Source organism: Microcaecilia unicolor, chromosome 1 (genome assembly GCF_901765095.1).
Source record: "Microcaecilia unicolor chromosome 1, aMicUni1.1, whole genome shotgun sequence".
In the NCBI taxonomy this organism is placed as follows: Eukaryota; Metazoa; Chordata; class Amphibia; order Gymnophiona; family Siphonopidae; genus Microcaecilia; species Microcaecilia unicolor.
The window spans coordinates 630,318,329-630,341,403 of NC_044031.1; the positions used below are offsets into that span (position 1 = coordinate 630,318,329).

Consider the following 23,075-nt stretch of genomic DNA (forward strand, 5'->3'; position numbering starts at 1 on the left):
GTATATGCACTGTGAGATAGGGATTGATTGTGCGTTGTTTGCTATAAACTATGGGGCTGATATATAGACCACGGGAGGTAGCCAGGCTGCCTCCCATAGTCGGTGCTGAGCCCAGATATTCAATGCAGTCAGTCTATTCTTTACGTTTTTAGTGATGCAATCTGATATGTCAAGTGCCTTTGACTTTGTTGATCATGAGTTGCTTTTAGGCCTGTTGGATCAGTTTGGATTGTGTGGGAAGGTCCACCAATGGTTCTGTGGCTTTCTAAAACCTAGATCGTATCAGGTGAAGTTGTCAGGTTCTCTCTCACCTTCCTGGTCTCCAGACTGTGGGGTGCCACAGGGCTTGCCTCTTTCTCCAATCCTATTCAATGTTATGATGGCTCCATTAGGTGAAAGGCTAGAGGCAGCGGAGTTCTGCACTTTTATTTACACAGATGATGTCACAATCTCTAGGCTACTCCTCTGAGTGGAGGAGTAGCCTAGTGGTTAGTGCAGTGGACTTTGATCCTGGGGAACTGAATTCAATTCCCACTGCAGCTCCTTGTGACTCTGGGCAAGTCACTTAACCCTCCAATACCCCTGGTCCAAAATAAGTACCTGAATATATGTAAACCGCTTTGAAAGTAGTTGCAAAAACCTCAGAAAGGTGGTATATCAAGTCCCATTTCCCTTTCCCTTCCCTATCCCTTTCAAGACTGGTCTTCTAGAAATTATCCCTAAGATTAGGCTTGGTCTGGATTTGTAGGAATCCTGGGCTTCCAAGTTTAAGTTAAATAGAGATAAGACTAAATTTCTTGTGGTAACCAACCACTTGACCATACCACATATAATAATTTTTGCTATTGCCAATGTGTTGTACCTCCTAGACTCTACGCTTAGGATACTGTGTTAATTGACAGTCACCTCACGTTCGAGCCTCAGGTTTCTTCAGTAGTGAAAAACATCATTCAGGTCTCTTTGGAAGCTGAGGAGAATCAGACCATATTTCTTGCCAGACATCTTTAGATTGCTAGTTCAATCCTTGGTTTTAACTCAGTTCGATTACTGCAATTCCATCTATACTGGATGTAAGGAGGATGTCCTAAAAAGGCTACAAACGACTCAAAATACTGCAGCTAGGATTGTCCTCAAGGTATCATGTTTTGATAGAGCCATTCCATTATTATGCAAGCTGCACTGGTTGGCCATTAAAGCCAGGATTATTTTTAAATTATGTGTTTTTGTCTTTCAAATATTATATGGCATAACACCAGATTATATGCAGCCCATAACTATTCCCCTGTGCAATATAACCTCTGGTTCTAGGGACTACCTTAGACTTCATCTTTCAGATTGCAAGAGGGTGCATTATAAGTCAGTTCACAGGTTAACATTTAGAACGCCGGGGAGGGGGGGGTGGGTAGATGGGCTAGAGGGAAGGGAAGAGAAGGAAGGGAGGGGGTAGAGTAGGAATGATAGGGTAGGGAAGTTTTATAATGATGGAAGCTGTTACATTATAAAGATTGTATTGTTTAATACCATCAATAAAAATGATTTAAATATAAGTCAGTTCACTGTGCTGACTTTAGATACCAGGGTGCTGAGTGGTGGAATTCATTGCTAATGGCAATCAAGGGTCAGTCTGATTACTTGGTAATCTCTTCTTTGAGAAGTTTCTATCCATTGATGGAGTATCTTAGATTGCAACTGGCCATCAATGGTCTATATTTCATATTTTGTTTATGGCTTTGTAAACATTGTCTGTTGTTTATTTATTGTTAGCCACATTGAACTCGAGTATATTGGGATAATGTGGGGTATAAATGTCAAAATAAATAAATAAATGCTGGACTGTTTCCAGTGACTGGCATTGAATATTCATTTGTTTTTTTTGGCGTGTTTCAACTTAATCAGCCAAGTCAATATTCAGCACTGGCTGGTTAAGTTGATACTGGCCAAAGATATGCCTACTATGTCGGCGGTCTAATTTACTACTACTACTTATCATTTCTATAGCACTACTAGCTGTACGCAGTACTGTATACTTGAACATGAAGAGACAGTCCCTGCTCGACAGAGCTTACAATCTAATTAGGACAGACAAACAGGGCAAACAAGAGATAAGGGAATATTAAGGTGAGGATGATAAAATAAGTGAATAAGGGTTAGGAGTTAAAAGCAGCATCAAAAAGGTGGGCTTTTAGCTTAGATTTGAAGATGGCCAGAGATGGAGCTTGACGGACCGGCTCAGCAAGTTTATTCCAGGCATATGGTGCAGCAAGATCAAAGGAACGGAGTCTGGAGTTAGCGGTGGAGAAGAAGGGTGTAGATAAGAGAGATTTACCCAGTGAACGGAGTTCCCGGGGAGGAGTGTAGGGAGAGATGAGAGTGTAGAGGTACTGAGGAGCTGCAGAGCGAATGCTCTTATAAGTCAATAAGAGGAGTTTGAACTGTATGCGGAAATGGATAGGGAGCCAGTGAAGTGACTTGAGGAGAGGGCTAATATGAGCATAGCGACACTGGCAGAATATAAGTCGTGCGGCAGAATTTTGAACAGATTGAAGAGGAGAGAGATGGCTAAGTTGGGAGACTTGTGAGAAGCAAGTTGCAATAGTCTAAGTGAAACTTAGCCAATGAGCTAAATATCTGGTATCCACTAAGCAGCTATATTCAGCGGAAGATAGCCAGCTATCTCCAGCTGAATATCCCTGGATAGCTGTTTAAGTGCCATTTAATGAACCAGGTGCTTTTCCTGGCCGGTTAGATGGTTTTAAATATTGGCAATTATGTGTACAGTCATGGATAAAAGCTCTGTGTATATGTGTTGTTAGATAGGGACTGTGTTAGTGTTTGCTATGGACTATGTGTGCAGTCATGGATATCAGCTGTGTGTAGAAGTGTTGTTAGATACAGACTGATTGTGTACTGTTTGCAATGGACTGTGTGTACAGTCAGATATTATTTTATTATTTATTTAGATTTTGCTCACACCTTTTTCAGTAGTAGCTGAAGGTGAGTTACATTCAGGTACTCTGGATATTTCTCTGTCCCAGGAGGGCTCACAATCTAAGTTTGTACCTGAGGTAATGGAGGGTTAAGTGACTTGCCCAAGATCACAAGGAGCAGCAGTGGGATTTTAACCAGCCACCTCTGGATTGCAAGACCAGTGCTCTAACCACTAGGCCACTCCTCCAGATATGAGCTGTGTCTTCTGCGGTTAAGTGCTATAATCAGCAATGAACTGTCTATGGGAAACCGGATAAAGATAAGATTGAGTTTTATATGGTCCAATTTGGCAGATTAATATAAGCGGTTAAGTGCTGAATATTGGAACTTAACCACATAAGGGCCAACTCAGCCCCCGGACTGCCCAAAAAATAGCTAGCTTTCATTTTAGCGGTCAGTGGTGATATTCAGTGGCATTATCTGGTTAAGTGCCAATGAATAACAGCAAAGAGCCCCACACTAGCAATCTGACCAGCCAGGAGCATCTCCTAGCCACTTAAATCGCTTTTGGGCTCATTTTCAAAAGAGAAGGACGTCCATCTTTCGACATAAAATGGAAGATGGACGTCCTTCTCCCAGGGACGTCCAAATCAGTATACTTGAAACCCAATTTTGGACGTCTCCAACTGCAGTCCGTCGCAAGGACGTCCAAAGTTCAAGGGGGCGTGCCGGAGGCGGGACTTGGGCGTGCCTAACACTTGGACGTCCTTGACCCATAATTGAATAAAACAAGGACATCCCCGACGAACACTTGGACGTTCTCACCTGGACGTGTTTTTATTACGAATAAAGCACAAAAAGGTGCCCGAAATGACCAGATGACCACCACAGAGAATCGGGGATGACCTCCTGTTACTCCCCCAGTGGTCACTAACCCCCTCCCACCCTCAAAAAACATCTTTAAAATTATGTCGTGCCAGCCTCAGATGTCATACTCAGGTCCATGACAGCGCGCATGCAGGTCCCTGGAGCAGTTTTAGTGGGTACTGCAGTGAATTTGTGGAGGAAACAGCGAGCTCTCCAAAACCCACCACAAACCCACTGTACTCATATATAAGTGCCCCCCTTCACCCGTGAGGACTATGGTAGTGGTGTACAGTTGGGGATAGTGGGTTTTTGTGGGGTTTGGGGGGCTCAGCACACAAGATAAGGGAGCTATGTTCCTGGGATCATTTTATGAAGTCCACTACAGTGCCCCCTAGGGTGCCCGGTTGGTGTCCTGGCATGTCAGGGGGACCAGTGCACTACAAATGCTGGCTCCTCCCACGCCCAAATGGCTTGCATTTGGATGTTTTTGACATATACATCTTTGGTTTAGAAAATTTCCGAAAGTCAGAAATGTCCATGTCTAGGGACGTCCAAATCTAGGGACGTCCAAATTTAAGGATTTGTACATCTCTGATGGTATTTTCGAAGTGAAAGATGGATGTCCATCTTGCTTCGAAAATACAGGTTTCCCCACCCCTGAATTTTGCCATTTTGCAAGGACATCCAAATCGCAACTTGGTCATTTCTTTCGAAAATGCCCCTCTTTATCAACCCATTTGTTTCTATGTTGTTGAGTGTGGACTGTGAGTGCAATGTGGGTGAGAGATATATGAACATGTACTATTATCTGGAGACTTTCAGGCTCATTTTCAAAAGAGAAAAACGTCCATAAAGTGACATAAGTCTGCATTTGGAAGTTTTTCTCACAAAAACGTCCAAATCAGTATTTTTGAAAACTCTTTTTAGATGTTCTCTAAAGTCTGTCAGAAGTCCGTCCAAATCTCAAGGGGGCATGCCATGGGTGTGTTCAAAGCGGGACTTGGGCATTCCTAAGACTTAGACATTTTTCAGCCATAATGGAACAAAGCAAATATATCCAGGACTAAAACTTAGACGTTTTGAGCTAGATCTGTTTTTATAACAAATAACTGCAGCGCGAATTGAACCCACTTCGCCAGGATCAAGGTCTGCTGCACTAACCACTAGGCTACTCCTCTACTCCACACAAGAGGTGCCCCAAATGATCAGATGACCACTGGAGGGAATTGGGGATCACCAACCCTTACTTCCCCAGTGGTCACTATCCCCCTCCCATCACCAAAAAATGTGATTAAAAATATCACTTGCCAGCCTCAGATGTTATACTCAGGTCCATTAGAATAGCATGCAGGTCCCTGGAGTAGTCTAGTAGTGGTGCAGTACACTGCAGACAGGTGGACCCAGGCTTCTACCTCCCCCTACTTGTGGAGGAAACTGTGAGCCCTCCAAAATCCACCAGAAACCCACTGTACCCACATATTGGTGCTCCCTTCACCTCTAAGGGCTATGGTAGTGGTATACAGTTGAGGGTAGTGGGTTTGGGGGGGGCTTAGAAGGCAAGGTAAGGGAGCAATGGTGAAATGTGTACCTGGGAGCATTTTATAAAGTCCACTGCAGTGCCCCCAAGGATGCCCTATTGCTTTCCTGGGATGTCACTTTTCCACTATTCTACCTGATGCCAAGCTTTCTATTTATCTGAGCCTTGTGTCTATTGTTTATCAGTAGATTTGGGCTTTGAATTCAGATCTATAGATGAAAAGGAGGTCTCATTACTTATATCTAAATACCAGAGTGCTATTTTTCCATACCTCATAGCAAGAATGTACATTCCCTAATTACCTGTTCCAGTACAACTGAAGCTTTTACCTCCTCAGTGCATGTAAATTGTTTCATCCCTGTGTGGATTCTCTGATGCTGTGTGAGGCTTTCTTTCCAACCAAAGCTTTTACCACACTCAGGACATGTAAATGGTTTCACTCTGGTGTGTATTCTCTGGTGCATTGTGAGGTTTACCTTCTGAACAAAGCTTTTACCAAACTCTATACATGCCAATGGTTTCTCTCCCTTGTGGACTTTCTGATGTACTTTGAGATTTACATTACATCCAAAGCTTTTACCACACTTAAAACATGTGAATGGTTTCACTCTATTGTGGATTTTCTTGTGTATTTTGTATGTTTTGCATTTGGATTTTTTTTGTTTGAAAATGGAGCAAAAAATAAAACATCCATATCACAAAACATTTTTCCGAACAGCATTTTCAAAAGGAAAAGATAGACGTTTTTTTTTTTTTAAGAAAATTACCTTGCCTTTTCTGATTTTGGACGTTTTACAAAAAACATCCACATTCAGACTTAGATGTCATATCCAAAAATGCCCCTTGTGCATTTGACTTGCCCAAAGTCACAAGGAGTTGCAGTGGGAATCAAACCCATGTTGTCAAGATTAAAGCCTGCTGCACTAACCATTAAGCCACTCCTCTTCTATTTTGGACATTTTGCATTTGGACGTTTTTTTGTTTGAAAATGGACCAAAAAATAAAATGTCCATATCACAAAATGTCCAAAATACAAAACGTCCAGAGTATTTAAAAAAAATAAAGATAGACATTTTTCTTTTTCGAAAATGACCTTCTTTCCTGTTCTGGATTTGGATGTTTTCTGTAAAACGTCCAAATTCAGACTTAGATGTCATATCGAAAATGCCCCTCTGTGTGTATGACTGGATGTGAACAGTGCCCTTGTGCACAATTATCTCAGGACTATGTGCGCACTGCTGGATGTGAACTCTGCGTGTGAACTGTTTCCTATGGACTACTCATGCACACTGTGGATGAGAACTATATGCATATGTACTAATACCAAGAGACTGTGCTGTGTGTACTACTGGACATGAACAGTGTCCTCATGTGCAATTATCTTGGGACTATGTGCGTACTGCTGGATGTGAGCTTTGTCTGTGAACTGTTTCCTATGGGCTACTTGCGTGCACCGTGGGTGTGAGCTATATGCACATGTACTATTATCAAGAAACTGTGTGCACTGCTGGATGTGAACAGTGTCTTTGTGCACACTGTGGATATGAGTTCTGTGTGTGAACTGTTTCCTATTAACTAATTGTGCATACTGTGGGTGTGAGCTAAATACATATGTACTATTATCAAGAGACTTGTGCACTTCTGGATGTGAACAGTATCCTTGTGCACAATTATTTAGGAACTGTGTGCGCACTGTGGGTGTGAGATATATGCATATGTACTGTTATCAAGAGACTTGTGCACTACTGGATATGAGCAGTGTCTTCGTGCACAATTACCTTGTGACTATATGCGCACTGCTGGAAGTGAGCTCTGTGTGTGAACTGTTTCCTAAGGACTACTTGTGTGCATTGTGGCTGTGAGCTGTATGCACATGTACTATTATCAAGAGACTGTGTGCACTACTGGATGTGAGCAGTGTCCTCATGCACAATTATCTTGGAACTGTGTGTGTACTGTGGGTGAGAGCTATGTGCACAAGTACTATTATCAAGGGACTGTGTGCACTACTGGATGTGAGCAGTGTCTTCATGCACAATTATCTAGGGACTGTGTGCACACTGTGAGTGTGAGCTCTGTGTGTGTGGGTGTGAACTCTGTGAACTGTTTCCCATGGACTACTTGTGCACACTTTGGGTGTGAGATATATGCACATGTACTATTATCAAGAGACTAGTGCACTACTGGATGTGAGCAATGTCTTTGTACACAATTATCTCAGGACTATGTGCGCACTGCTGGATCTGGATGTGAACTCTGTGTGTGAACTGTTTCCTATGGACTACTTGTACGTATTGTGGGTGTGAGCTATATGCACATGTACTATTATTAAGAGACTGTGAGGGGCATTTTCGATATGATTTCAAAGTCGGATTCTGGATGTTTTGTGCTAAACATCCCAAATCTGAATGTAACCATTTTCGGAAAAGCAAAACGTCTTTTTTTTTCTTCAAAAATACCATTTCTAAGAAGATTTGGTGCTCTGTATGTTTATCTTTTCAGACCATTTTCAATAGAAATCAAATGTTTGATTTCTATTGATAACCTTTAAGAGTGGACTAACACGGCTACCACACCTCTCTACTTAAGACCATTTTCAAAAATAAAATCCTTACAAGTGAGAAACGTAGAAAATCAAGCCATTCGGTTTATAGGAGGGGCCAGCATTTTTAGGAGACTGGTCCCCCAGACATCCTAGGAGAGCAATGGGGCACCCTAGGGGCCACTGCTGTGGACTTCATAAAAATGCTCCCAGGCACACACATCTTACTGTTGCTCCCTTGTCTGCTCAGCCCTCCAAAACCCACTACCCCCAACTGTTCAGTACTACAAATAGGTCAAGGGGTACCACCGATATGTGGGTTTAGTGGGTTTTTAGTGAGTTTTGGAGGGCTCACAGTTTCCATCACAAGTGTAACAGGTAGGGGGAGGTATGGGCCTGGGTCCACCTGTCTACAGTGCACTACACCCACCACTACACTACTCCGGGGACCAGCATGCTGCTCTAATGGACCTGGCTATAACATCTGAGGCTGTCATAGCGGCTGCTACTACTATTACTATTAATCATTTCTATAGTAGGTATTAGACATACAGTACATAGTGCTGTACATATTATATGCAGGTACTTTCTCTGTCCCTAGAGGACTCACAATCTAAGTTTTTGTACCTGGGGCAATGGCGGTTTAAATGACTTGCCCAAGGTCACAACAAGCTGGCATGTAGTGTTCATGTAGGAATGTGTAACAGTCCATCTTTTTCCAGTTTCAGGGGCGTAGCCAGACAACAGATTTTGAGTGGGCCTAGGCAAGAAGTGGGTGGGTACCAAGTGTTTCCTCCCTTCACCACCACCCAAAAAAATATCTCAGATGGCAGAAAAACGCTTCTTTCCATCTTGGCAGTCTGCAGCAGGCATGCACTGAAAACTGAGCATGCGCAGGTGCCGGTATCGTGGAGAGTAGAGTTACCATCAGGGCATAGGCGGTCGGTGGCCCAACTGTTTGGGGAGGCTAAAGGGGGCGGGGTTAGGGGTGGGGCCAGGGGTGGGGCTTAAATCCATAATTGTCTGATAACACACAGAAAAAAATAAATAAATAAAAATAAAAGTCACAATTAGTACCTTTTATTATTTTTTGTTACATTTGTACCCCGTGCTTTCCCACTCATGGCAGGCTCAATGCGGCAATGGAAGGTTAAGTGACTTGCCCAGAGTCACAAGGAGCTGCCTGTGCCTGAAGTAAGGTAAATAAACCATAAACCAATTTCTACAATTGGTTACAGAAGGCTAGAGGGCTTTCACTGCAGCTCCTGCTGTGAGGATGGTGGTAAATCAACACTTTAAACCTCTCAGAGCACAGCAGGGAAGGCTTAGCCTGTCCAAGCCTCTTATACCGGGCGCCTATGCATCAGGGGGAAGTCTTCAGCTACTGGAACTTGGGATCCCCACAGGCTACCACTAAACATGTGCTTTTGTTGGGTGGGCCTGAACCCTAAGTGGGTGGGCCCTGGCCCATCTAGGCCCACCTGTGGCTACGCCACTGTTCCGAGTAGTGGGTAGATTGGTACAGTATATAGGGTGAGAAATAGTCTCACATTAAATCAATTGTCATATTTAATGTCAATACATTTATTGTGTAAAGAATTAGCAGATTAGGATGAAAAGCAAAAAAGTTTTAATATTATTTGTAAATTGGTTGCTGCCTGCATGATATCATTTGTACCAATAGAATGTATAATACAGTTACTTACATATCTATGGGTGTTTTTTTTTTCTTTTTGGACAGAGAGCCTGTTGTTAAACATTTACCAGCACACCACTGTGTAAAAGTCACAAAACTTTTACTTAAGTACAGCAACTAGTTACATTTACTTAGTTACTATACAACACTGCTTATCATAAGAAGACTAAATTTTGAAACTAAGCCTTAGTCATTTTTCAAAGCGGTCAATTTAGACTCCTTTCTCGCAAAGTTGGGTTCTTTTTATCCAAATATTATTTATTTATTTATTAATAAGATACATAGCAATTACAACAACATTAAAATAAGAAAAGGGGCATAGCATAGCAGTAACATATTACATTATGCAAGGTACTAAATAGACATAACAGCCACAGAAATATATACTATTCATATGTTCATATCGTCTGATCACGCCACACTCTGGGAGAAAACTAGTCTAAGTAAATGATTTAAGTATGAGACAAATATCCAGTGCATTTTTTCTAGCAAAAAAGGTGCCGGTACTCAAATGCCAGGCCACCCTTCAGGGATGGGGTGATCACTCAGGGACCCATCCCACAATAGCCAGGCCCCCTGCAACCAGTCACAGAATCTATGACAAGGCAAAATTAATGTGTAGAGCCTGAGCGCTTTCATTAAAACTTGGGGTCCATGGGTCAATTTTAGCAGACAATGGAAAAGGTGCCAGTACTCAGTACCTCCAATTACCCCCTTCAAAAGCCCTGCAAATATGTACCAAGTTTTGCCCATACCTTGAGAGTAGATAGCAAGGAATCTCTTGTCTGCTAGTAAAGTTTCAAATTTATGTACTTGTAAAACTGATTGCCACCAGAAATGAATGTTAATATGGAAGATGTCTTTCCAATTTTGCAATATTATTTTCAGGGCCAAAGCAAGGAGAATATATGGAAACTGGGTTCTAAACCCTTTGACAATGATTTGTTATTGCACAGTCCCCAAGTAAGGTAAACCTCAAAATACTCACCACATTCACATGCTTGTAGGTCACATTTAGTGAGTAGATTTCTCTTGGAAGAAACTTTCTAGAATATTCCGGAGGGGCTTCAGCAATTGATATGATCTTCACTGCAACCTGGGAAGGAAGGGAATGATGGATGAGTTGCAGAGGTAGTACACAAAGGAAATCCAATATGTTAGCATTTAACTTTCAGGAAGCAGACTATGTTAAAATGAGAAGGATAAAAAAAAAACCCCAAAAAATTTAGAGGAGCAGCTGCAAAGGTCAAACATTTACATTAGTCATGGTTGCTGTTCAAAAATACCAACCTAGAAGCCATGCCAGATATATTCCATGTATTAAAAAAGGAGGAAGGAAAGGCAAAGAGCCATCATGGTTAATAAGTGAGGTGAAGGAAGCTATTAGAGCTAAAAGAAAATCCCTCAGAGAATATAGTAAAAGCACTTAGCTTAGCGGGGTTTAAAAAGGTTTGGATGACTTCCTAAAGGAAAAGTCCACCTCAGACAATGAAGGGAGAAGTAATGCCAAAAGTCTCAGGCATCATCAGTGGGATCTGAATCCTGGTTTCCCTGTTTCTCAGTGCACTGTTCTAAATACTAGGCTACTTCTCCACTTCCAACCACTGCTCCCTAATAGCCCATCTTTCCCAGTTCCTCTCTCTAACAGGTTTGCACCTATTAACTCATATTCTTGTAACTTAATGCATTTCTGTTAGAATACCTATCCCATCTAATAAGTCATTAACCTGACCGAGTATACCATTTCACAAGTCCAAACACTCTCCAAAAGCTCACAAAGGGATGAGGGTCTTTCAAGACAACTCACTAGTAGCAACCTGTCATCTCTTTTTGGCATTGGTTTTAAACAGACCAGTGCTAATGATGTCACCTGTGATAGTCTTTGAGCTCCTGCAGCTAATAATAAAAATGATCGTCTTCTGCCTTTCACCTCTTTCCTGGTTGTTTCTCTGTCACTCCTACCTCCAGAAAAGGTTTGGACAAATTCCTGGAGGAAAAGTCCACAAACCATTAATTAGGTTAGACCTGTGGAAAGTCACTGCTTATCCCTGAGGTTAAGTAGCATGGGATCTTGCAACTTTGGGGGATTCTGCCAGGTACCTGTGACCTGGATTGACCACTGTTGGAAACAGGGTACTGGTCTGGATAGACTCTTGCTCTGACCTAGTATGGCAACTCTCATGTTCTTATGGAGTGGAGGAGTAGCCTAGTGGTTAGCGCAGCAGGCTTTGGATCCTGGTGAACTGGATTCAGTTCCCACTGCAGCTCCTTGTGACTCTGGGCAAGTCACTTAAATTTTTTTTTGTTACATTTGTACCCCGCGCTTTCCCACTCATAGCAGGTTCAATGTGGCTTACATATTATATACAGGTACTTATTTGTACCTGGGGCAATGGAGGGTTAAGTGACTTGCCCAGGGTCACAAGGAGCTGCCTGTGCCTGCAATGGGAATCGAACCCAGTTCCCCAGGACCAAAGTCCACCACGCTAACCATTAGGCCACTCCTCCACTCATTACCCTCCATTACCCCAGGTACAAAATAAGTACCTGTATTTAATATGTAAACCACAGAAAGGCAGTATATCAAGGCCCATCCCCTTATGTTCTTCCAAATGACATGCCCCTCTCTCCCTTTGCTCTGTGGGTCTTAGAAGGATTACATAATTCCCAGGGCATTGTAGAATGGTCCATCCAGTCAGACTCCATTTTCTAGCACCCCCCCTAGTTTAGAACACTCTGAGCTCAAGATGAATTCCGTGTCTGCCAAAGGATGAGATGGAAGTAGGTGGGATAATTTCTACCTGAATGTAACTCCCCTTGAGCTACAACTGAAAATCCTAATAACAGGGTTCAAAAGGGGGCAAGACATAGTTATAGGGGGTTATTTGCAGGTTATTTAATATAAGAGTTCCATGGGATAGCTCAGCATTGAGTAAAAAAGGACCTCCTCTTTCACTACACCAACTGCCTGATAACTCCTCATTTTTGTATTAAGAGCCTATGAATAATACTTCTCTGTTTATGTTACATTCTCTTCACTTTTCAGTGTTTCATACACTTCTATTATTCTTCACCTTACACATCATTTTCTAGTTTCAGGCTCTTGTATGGAAGTTGTCCCATACCCTGGATAATCTCTGTTTTCCCTACTTTTCCTGAGTGTAATCTATACTTTGAGTGATATGGGGAGGGGGGGAGGGGAGAGAGATCATTCTTCTCTTATCCTTGTGTACCTTTCTTTATCCCCTCACTGTGACAAACTTCCACTCTTTCTGCTCTATGACATTCTTTTCTCCATCCCTGTGAGATGCTGCATGTCCTTTATGGACTATCCTCCTTCTTCCGTTATTTTGGTGTGGCTGTCTTTATCCTCAGTCTTTCTCTCTCTGTCTCTATGAAGTGCCCTCTTTCCTCCATTTGTGAAATTCCTTTTTCTGTTCCTCCCCATGAACTGCCCTTATTTTTCTCCTCACTGTGGGGTACCCGTTTCCTCCACTTACTGTGGAATATACCGCCTCACCTGACATCTTTATCATCATCAACTTTATTTTATATACTGCAAAGTCAATATCTAAGCAGTTTACAAATTCATAAAATAATAGATAAAAAGGTAAAAGTTACAATTTTTGCCAACACACTATGTAGTTAACACTATATTAATGAAAGGGGAGGAGACAACAGAAGAGAAGTGATAATCATAAAGGCCAACGTGATTAGGGGTTAGGACAGCTAGGGCAAAGTCACAATCATAGGTATATCTCTAATAAATTCCTCATCTTCCCTTTTATGAAGTGTCTGTCCCCTTTTATCCTGACTGTGGTGTGTCACCTCTCTTCCCCACTCACCATGGCATGCCCTTTGTTTCGGAGGTCTGATGCCAGCTTGTAGTTCTGCAGGAGTTTTTCATGTGTGGCATATCCCAAGTAGACTTTTGAGAAGGCCCCTGAACCAATCTTCTTGGAGGAAAGAAGGTAATCATTCCTCCTACATTCCTTGACTGGGTCCATCAAACCCGGATCCACTTCCCTTATTGAGCTCCTCATGACCAGGAAGTACTCAAAAGCATGCATCAAAAGAGAACCCAGAACCCGGAATCCCAAAGAAGAAAGTGAAGCTTGCCAGGGTTTTGGTGATGAAAGTCATGTGTACCACAAGAATTAATGATGATGTAGGACTAAGGTTTAAGCACATAACTTCTTTTCCATTGCTCAGATCCATCAACTCCTTGGGATTCACCACATAATGCTCAGTCAATACTTTGTCTTTGGGCTCCAGAGCCAAGGCAGTTTTAAAGAAGTAAAGAGATGGTTTCTATGGAGACCAGAGAGAATAGGCAGAGCTCAAAAGAGAGTTCCAGAACTGGCAGGTGAACACTGGAGGATTCTGGAACTGTCATTCTTCAGAAAGTGTACTTGGAAGAGTATGTGCATGTAACTGGGTATGTAAATGTATGAGGCTGGAAGACTGGTTAAACTAGGAGGGAGGGTGGGGGGTTTCCTGCCACACTAGGGCAAATATTCCAGACAAGAAGGAATTAGGAATATGAAAAGAACCAAGGGCAGGGGTAGCAAACACAGGGAGAGACTCAGAAATAAACTTTTTATCAGTAATGGAGACAAGAGCAGCACAGCCCCCAAATACTCCCATACCACTGGAGGAATCTTTCCAATGAGCATCACAAATCCTAAACCACAAGAGAAATATGTCTAGAGAGTGAGATTCTTGATGATAAGGAACCTCCAATGCCTTCTCCACTCGAGGAAGCCATCTAATGAGGCTGAGTGACCCAAGAAGAATAACAATTTAACTTCTTTTTTACCGCAGGAATCCTTCTAAAGATGCCAAGTGTTAAGACAGAATACCCTAGTGGCCAAGCTTGAGAACCAGGAAATCCAGGGTTCATATTCTGTTTCTCTCTCTGGTGCTCCTTGTGATACTGGCAACTGATTTTACCCCTCATTGCCTCTGGTATAAATAAATATTTATTGTAATTTGCCTTGAATTTGGAAAGACAAACAATTTAAATCTAAAATCCCAAATCAATTCCTGAAGTGGAGAAATCTATCGAATAAGACTGAGCAACCCAGGCACAATTGAGGAATATGTCTGCTAAGTCTCAGTACTGGTAGAGTCGCAAATCATCTGCATCCTACACCCAGCTGTGGATGCCTTAACGTGATGTCACTTTTATAGGCTTCAGCTTTTGACAGCCTATCCAGTACTACAAGACGTGTATCCTCAGCTCATTCAGATTCTGAGCTTCTCAGGCCACTAGTGCTTTTTGTTTTGTCTGTTTGTGTGATTTCACCATTCTTCCTCTTTCTACTATTCATACTCCCCGATCTCATGCCTTATTATAAACCCATCCAGGCATGGAGTCTATGGTCACCTTCTTTCCACATTCTTTCCTTTCCCATCAAATCGTTTTTCTGTTATATCTGTGGCTCTTGAGCTCCAATGCTTTCTCCTGCTCATCCAGCATAACCACTTTCCCTGAGTACTTCATCTTTATCACTAATGTCAAATTTTTCTTTATTTACTCTCTATATTTATTTTGTACCTCCTCCTCTTCCTTCTTCTCTCTGTTGGAGATATCAAACCCAACCTTGGAGTTTTAAGGCAACTCTTAACCATGGGTGATTTTCTAAAAAAAAAAAACAACCCAAAAATCAGGGGCAGGAGCAGATGATTAGTAGAAGAAGCAAAAGGGAAGATCCTGCACTAATTTACTCTTTACCCCCAAGCCCTCCATTCTCCTTTACTTTCCTTAACCTTACTTTTCTGAGTACAGTATAGGAAAGAAATACTAAGCCTCTTTTTCTACAGTGACTTGTAAGATGAGCTCTACCAGCTGCCACTGACCACCTCATTTCGTTGATATCTAGTGGGATGAACTTCACCAGCTGCCAGGAGCCTCCTCAGAAGGAGCTCCACCAACTATCCCACTGTCCACAAGCATTTTGGAAACTTGGAGGCCAAGAGCTTTGTGACAATTTTCTAATAAATTTTTTAAAAGATCACATGGAAGCTCTTCTACCTGACATTAATTAACATAGGACCCTGCTGTACTAGGGGTGCGTGTTTTTAATGCGCGCTAAGAATTAGCACGTGCTAACCATGTAAACGCCTATAATATTCCTATGAGCATCTAGCACACCTTAGTAAACAGGTCCAATAGTGTTTATTATAATTTGATATTTAGTTTGATTTATTATCTTTCTCAAAAGCAAGTATTGAGTAAAGGCAGAATATAAATATCAAATTAAATTATGTGTGATATGTTCAGACAATGTATTGCTATATAGTAACTGTTATACGTAGTTCTGAATATTTTGGTGGTACAGGGGTATTTCCCATGTATCTCACTTTTGCTGCTTTAGGGCCTGGTTACAATTTAGCTTATTTTCGAAGGAGATCGCCGGCCATCTTCCGACACAAATTGGGAGATGGCTGGCGATCTGCTAAAGCCGGCCAAATCGGTATAATCGAAAGCCGATTTTGGCCGGCGCCAACTGCTTTCTGTCGCGGAGCTGGCCAAACATCAAGGGGGCGTTTTAGTAGGGTAGCAAAGGCGGGACGGGGGCATGCTTTGAGATGGCCGGCTTTGCCCGATAATGGAAAAAAGAAAGCCAGCCTTGATGAGCATTTCGCCGGCTTCACTTGGTCCCTTTTTTTTTCAGGACCAAGCTTCAAAAAGTTGCCCCAACTGACCAAATGACCACCAGAGGGAATCGGGGATGATCTCCCCTTACTCCCCCAGTGGTCACCAACCCCCTCCCACCAAAAAAAAACATTAAAACAATATTTTTTTGCCAGCCTCTATGCCAGCCTCAAATGTCATACCTAGCTCCCTGACAGCAGTATGTAGGTCTCTGGAGCAGTATTTAGTGGGTGCAGTGCACTTCAGGCAGGTAGACCCAGGCCCATCCCCCCTACCTATTACACTTGTGGTGGTAAATATTAAGCCCTCCAAAACCCCCCAAAACCTACTGTACCCACATGTAGGTGCCCCCTTCCCCCATAAGGGCTATGGTAATGGTGTACAATTATGGAGAGTGGGTTTTGGGGGGGGGATTTGGGGGACTCAGCACCCAAGGTAAGGGAGGTATGCATCTGGAAGCAATTTTTGAAGTCCACTGCAGTGCCCCCCTAGGGTGCCCAGTTGGTGTCTTGGCATATGAGGGGGACCAGTGCACTACAAATGCTGGCTCCTCCCATGACCAAATGCCTTGGATTTGGCCAGGTTTGAGATCGCTGGCCTCGGTTTCCATTGTCGGTGAAAACCGATGCCGGCCATCTCAAACCCGGCCATCTGTGACATTTGGCCAGCCCCAACTGTATTATCGAAATGAAAGATGGCCTGCCATCTTTTTCGATAATACGGTTCGGGACCGCCTTTTGCGGCCCTGGCCATCTAGATGAAAAGGAGGAAAAAGCCTCGCGCAAACTCCTGGACTCAACAAACAGTCTTCAAGGAGTTGGACGTCCTCATCATCGGCAAAAAACCTCCTGGGGCTCTTAATAATTCTTTTCTATATTTCAAACTCTCAAACTAGGTATAAATTCAAACTTAGCTTTGTAGTATTGGTCTTAGTACGTTTCTCCAAGAGTTGACCTGTACTGTGCAAAATGCAGAGTTTTTCCAGCTCCTTTCCCCCCTATTTACTACTACTACTACTATCTAACTATTTAAGGGGTGTGTTTTTATTCTCAGTTTTGGGAATTGTGCATCTCTGATCTCTTTGTATTTTATTTATTATTTAATATTAAGATGTATTTACCACCCTTTTGAGGGAATTCACTCAATTATGCACAGTACAGGAGGGAATGCATTTCTGTTTCGATTTCTCCTCTTTTCCCAGGATTATACAAAGTTTTTCCTGTTCATTCTTTGATTTTCTCTCTCAGTTTTGAGAAATGCACATCTCTGATCTCTTTGTAATTTGAACAGTACAGGAGGAAATGCATTTCTGTTTGTATTTCTTCTCAATCTCTAGGATTATACAGAGTTTTCCCTGTTCATTCTTTGATTTTCTCTCTCAGGTTAAGGAAATGTGCATCTCTGATATCTTCATTTCTTGCACAGTACAGGAGGAAATGCATTTCTGTTTCTATTTCTTCTCTTTCCTCAGGATTATACAAAGTTCATCCTGCTCCTTCTGTTAATTTTGGGAAATGTGCATCTCTGATCTCTTTGTATTATGAAAGCACAGGAGGAAATGCATTTCTGTTTCTCTTCTCCTCTTTCCGTAGGATTATACAGAGTTTTTGCTGCTCATTCTGTTAATTTTTGGGAAATGTGCATCTCTGATATCTTTATATTTTGCATTTACGGGTTTTCTTTCCTCCTCTTTTCCTGCAGGTCATTTTGCTTACTCATTCATTGTCCGGCAGCTATGGAAAGTATACCTCATCTCACAAAAGGCAATGTGTTTCGGTTTCTATTTCCCTGGGAGCTGAAGTCCCTCCCTCACTCTGTCAGGGCCGGCCGGGGTGTTTCCAGAGCTCCCTAACACAGGAGACTAGAAGCTGCCACTGAATTGCTGGAGAGTTTAAAGGACTGTAAGAATGTGAAACCCTGTGAAGAGATCCAGGGTAGGCATAGCAGGGTGCCCTGAACCTCTGTGAGCTGTGTCCACTCTCATCCCTGCCGTGAGTATCCAGCACTGGAGCAAAAGACACTCCCACCCTCTCACCTGCTCTGCCTGTGTCCTCCTGCTTTTCCCTTTCTCCGTTCCCTTTTTTTTACTGCCACTTGTTATTTTCATGTAGACACTTGAAATGTTCTCTTGTCTCTTTCGATCATCTTTTTCTTTCTTTCTCCTCTTAATTTGCTTTCTTCAAGAAAATTGATCAGTCTGATCATTAATCCATACGTTTTGTTTTACTTATTATTACTTAGGGACCCTTTTACAAAACCGCAGGTGGGATAATGTGCAGGTAGCAAGCACCAAATCGGCACTACCGCTGGGGTAGTGCGCACGCCCAGTTGTCATTCCAAGTTTGTTGCGTGCCAAATCCCACAGTAGATAATATTTTTCTATTTTCTACTGCGGGGGGCATTCCCGGTGGCAGTAGCGTAGCCAGAGTTTAATTTTTAGATGGGCCTGGAGGTGGACTGGGTGGGCACAGGCCTTGCATTTCCTCTCCACCCGTTACCACCCCCCTGCCCGCTGCCGCCGCACTTCCTCTCCATCCGCCCGCCGCCACCACACTTCCCGTCCACCCGCTACCCCCCCCCCCCCGCGACAGCCCCCTGCACATGGTCAGTTCTGGTCATTTTTACTGACCTGAAGCACCGTTCTCCCTCCAGCACCGGGGATTCCCATAGCCATCCTTCTGCCAGCACGCGTCGTCGGAGCCTCTTCTCAGGTGCGTCCCGCCTACTCTGCAACTTCCTGTTTTCCACAAAGGTGGGACGCAGGAAGTTGCAGAGTAGGCGGGACGTGCCTGAGAAGAGGCCCGACGACGCGCGCTGGCAGAAGGATGGCTATGGGAATCGCCGGTGCTGCTGGAGGGAGAACGGCGCTTCAGGGCAGTAAAAGTGAGCAGACCACGCGAACAGGGAGAGCGAGCAGAAGAGGATGGGCAGGCCTAGAGCAAAAGTGGCTGGGCCTAGGCCCGTCCAGACCCACCCATGGCTACGCCTGTGCCTGGCGGTAATTGGCAACATGGCCACATTGGTGCGCACTGCATGGTTACTACGCGGGTAGCACGTGAGCCCTTAATGCTAAGTCAGTGGCTGGTGGTAAGGTGCATGTTAGTTTTAATTTTTGCACACGCATGTTTCCCAACCGTGGTAAAAAGTGGCCCAGCACGGGCCCAAAAGATGTGCTCACACTACTGCAGGCCCACTTTTTACCGTGGCTTTGTAAAAGGAGCGCTAAACTATTAGTGATCTTTGTGTGGGTTGAATCTCTTCATAATGTTTAGCAAATATAGGGCGTCTTTTACTAAGGTACGCTCACGTTTTTAGTGCGCACTAAAATTGTGGGCGCGCTAAACATTAGACACACCCATTGGCATCTCTAATGTTTAGCGCGTCCACAATTTTAGTGCTTGCAATAAACGTGAGCGTGCCTTAGTAAAAGACCCTCATAATGTACCAAGACATACACATTTACATTGTAGTGTGACATGATAACTAAAGGGGAAAGGAAATAATATGATCTTCTTTGTGTATTTACTCCAGAAACACAGTATCATATTATAGAATGACTCTCTCCGTGTATTTACTCCTGAAACACTGTATCATATTATAAAATGACCCTCTCCATGTATTTACTCCTGAAACACTGTATCATATTATAGAATGACCCTCTCCATTTATTTACTCCTGAAATACTGCATCATATTATAAAATGACCCTCTCCATGTATTTACTGCTGACACTGTATCATATTATAAAATGACCCTCCCCATGTATTTACTGCTGACACTGTATCATATTATAGAATGACCCTCTCCATGTATTTACTCCTGAAACACTGTCAGCCTTATTTTCGAAAGTGATGGGCGCCCATATTTCGACCCAAATCGGGAGATGGGCGTCCATCTCACAAAGGCGCCCAAATCGGTATAATCGAAAGCCGATTTTAGGTGCCTGCAACTGCAATCTGTCGCGGGAATGAACAAAGTTGATGGAGACGTGTCGGAGGCGTGGTGAAGGCGGGACTGGGGTGTGTTTATTGGGCGAGCAGAGATGGGCGCCTTTGGCCAATAATCGAAACAAAAATGGCTGTTTTTTAGCGAGAATTTAGGTCACTTTTTTGGACCCTTTTTTTTTCACGAACAAGTCCCCAAAAAGTGCCCTAAATGACCAGATGACCACCGGAGGGAATCAGGGATGACCACCCCTGACTCCCCTAGTGGTCACTAACCCCCTCCCACCAAAAAAAAAAAACAACTTTAACAACTTTTTTTTCCAGCCTGTATGCCAGCCTCAAATGTCATACCCAGCTCCATCACAGCAGTATGCAGGTCCCTGGAGCAGTTGTTAGTGGGTGCAGTGGACGTCAGCCAGGTGGACCCAGGCCCATCCCCCTCTACGTGTTACACGTGGTGGTAAATGGGAGCCCTCCAAACCGCCCCCAAAACCCACTGTACCCACATCTAGGTGCCCCCCTTCAGCCATAAGGGCTATGGTAATGGTGTACAGTTGTGGGCAATGGGTTTTGGGGGGGGGATTTGAGGGTCTCAGCACCCAAAGGAAGGGAGCTATGGACTTGGGAGCTATTTTACTTTTTTTTTTAAAACTTGTTACAAGTGCCCCCTTAGGGTGCCCGGTTGCTGTGCTGGCATGTGAGGGGGACCAGTGCACTACGAATCCTGGCCCCTCCCACGACCCAATGCCTTGGATTTGTTTGTTTTTGAGCTGGGCCCCTTCGTTTCCATTATCGCTGAAAAACGAAACCGCCCAGCTCAAATCCGCACATATCCAATGCATTTGCCCGACACAAACCGTATCATCGAGAAAAAAAGGTGGGCGCCCATTTTTTTGAAAATACGGTCTGTCCTGCCCCTTCAAGTACCTGTTCTCAGACATAGACACCTATGGAGATGGGTGTTCATGTTTGATTATGCCCCTCTGTATCATATTTTTTTTTGTTTCATTTGTACCCCGTGCTTTCCCACTCATGGCAGGTTCAATGTGGTAGACATTGGAGGGTTAAGTGACTTGCCCAGAGTCACAAGAAGCTGCCTGTGCTGGGAATTGAACTCAGGTCCTCAGGACCCAAGTCCACCACCCTAACCACTAGGCCACTCCTCCACTTCAATTATAGAATGACCCTCTCCATTTATTTACTCCTGAAACACTGTATCATATTATAGAAAGGCCCTCTCCATGTATTTACTCCTGAAATCCTGTACCATAAAATGATACAGGATTAAATACACGGAGAGGGTCAGTCTATAATGTATTATGTTTATCTAGTAAATTTATAGAGATGGGAATTATTTAATAGTTCACCTATTTGTGAGGGCCAAGTAGGAACCTTTGTGGGTCCAATATTCAGCCAGCGGCAATCAGCATTTTGCTCATTGCCACAGCACTAAACCCTGAAATTCAGTTGCTGGCCATGTCTAGGCAGTGGCATTGAATTTCTAGGTTTTGCGGAGCCAGCTAAGACATAGCCAGTTAAGTGTAATATTCAGCAGTTCACTGGTTATGGGCTACTGTATAAAGATTAGACTGACTTTTATGCGGTTAACCTGGCTGGTTAAATTCTGAATATTAGCACTTCACTAGCCAAATGCTGACTCCCCCCCCCCCCCCACCCCCCCCCCCCCCCCCCCCCCCCCCCCCCCAAATGTAGCTGGTTTTGAGTTCAACGCCGTCTGGTTATTTTCTGTGGGTCTAACCATTTATGTGCCATTGAAAATTACTGTTAGCCCCAAAAAGGCAATTTAAGCAGCCAGGAGCTGTTACTGGCCAGTGAAATTGCTTTGAATATCATCCCTGTTCCTTTATAATATTCCAGGGCCAAAGTTGCAGAAATCATGCCTAGAATTAAGCCATAGACCTTTAAGCCTGCCCATATGCCTCTGAACATGCCAATGACACACCTTCTAGTCAGTCTGCATACCTTTCCCTCTTCAATCTCCAGTATAAATCTACAAAAGCACTTTTATGTCCATGAAAAATCCTTTGTAAACTACTCCGAAAAGGTTACAAGAGAAGAAGTGCACAGCACAGAGAAGTAACTAAGACAATTGCAGCATTCTGCTGGTTGTTAAGAATATTTTTTCCTCATTCTTTCTGGGATGTCTTTGTTTTTATCTGCTAATCTTTCTTTCTGTGCATTGAAGTGGATTAAACACAGCAGCCACACAGCTTTCACTTCCCTGTAATTTATCCAGTTGCAAACTATGCCAAAATATTTCACAGGACCCCAAAGTCATCCACAAAGGAAAGATATTCAACATAAAGGCATCTTTCACTTGCTCATCTTCCAATGTGGTATATATCATTCAGTGTAAAAAATGTAACGAAGGATGCTATATTGGAGAAACAGGCCAGATGCTTAAGACAAGATTCAATTTACATAGACATCACATGAACAATACTGGTGCCAGTAGGGTTCCCACGCCTGTTGGTCAACATTTTACAGGACCAGGACACTGTACCAGTGACTTCACAGTGAGAATCCTGAAAGGTAACTTTAAAACCATACAAGAATGTAAGACCTTTGAAGTCAGAATGATTGAATATTTTAACACCCAACAGAAAGGACTTAACAAGGATCTGGGGTTCCTAGCCCATTATAAACCATAAAGCTGTATGTCTCTGTTGATCACCCCACCCCTCACCTATCCACACCCATCCTGTTAGAATATCAATGATATGCTTTGATGTCCCCATGCATACCTCCTACCCACCCCCATCCTCCCACCCTGTCAGACTGTCATTGTAATGCTTGAATGTTTTCACTTATATACACTGCCAGCTAGCACATTTGCTTATTTCCGATCTGAGGAAGAAGGGCAACCTTCGAAAGCTAATC

The 23,075-nt window shown here is 43.2% G+C and overlaps 1 protein-coding gene across 1 annotated transcript in view; it reads right to left on the minus strand.

Moving 5' to 3' along the window:
- Window positions 1-13,613, minus strand: part of LOC115460494 (testis-specific serine/threonine-protein kinase 5-like) — a 93,119-nt gene extending 79,506 nt beyond the window's left edge. Inside the window, exons 1-2 of the mRNA XM_030190260.1 lie at window positions 13,416-13,613; window positions 10,559-10,666 (exon numbers count right to left, since the gene is read on the minus strand). Of these exons, the coding sequence (XP_030046120.1) occupies window positions 10,559-10,666; window positions 13,416-13,613 (306 nt within the window). The remainder of the gene's footprint in view (window positions 1-10,558; window positions 10,667-13,415) is intronic.
- Window positions 13,614-23,075: the final 9,462 nt, after the last annotated feature.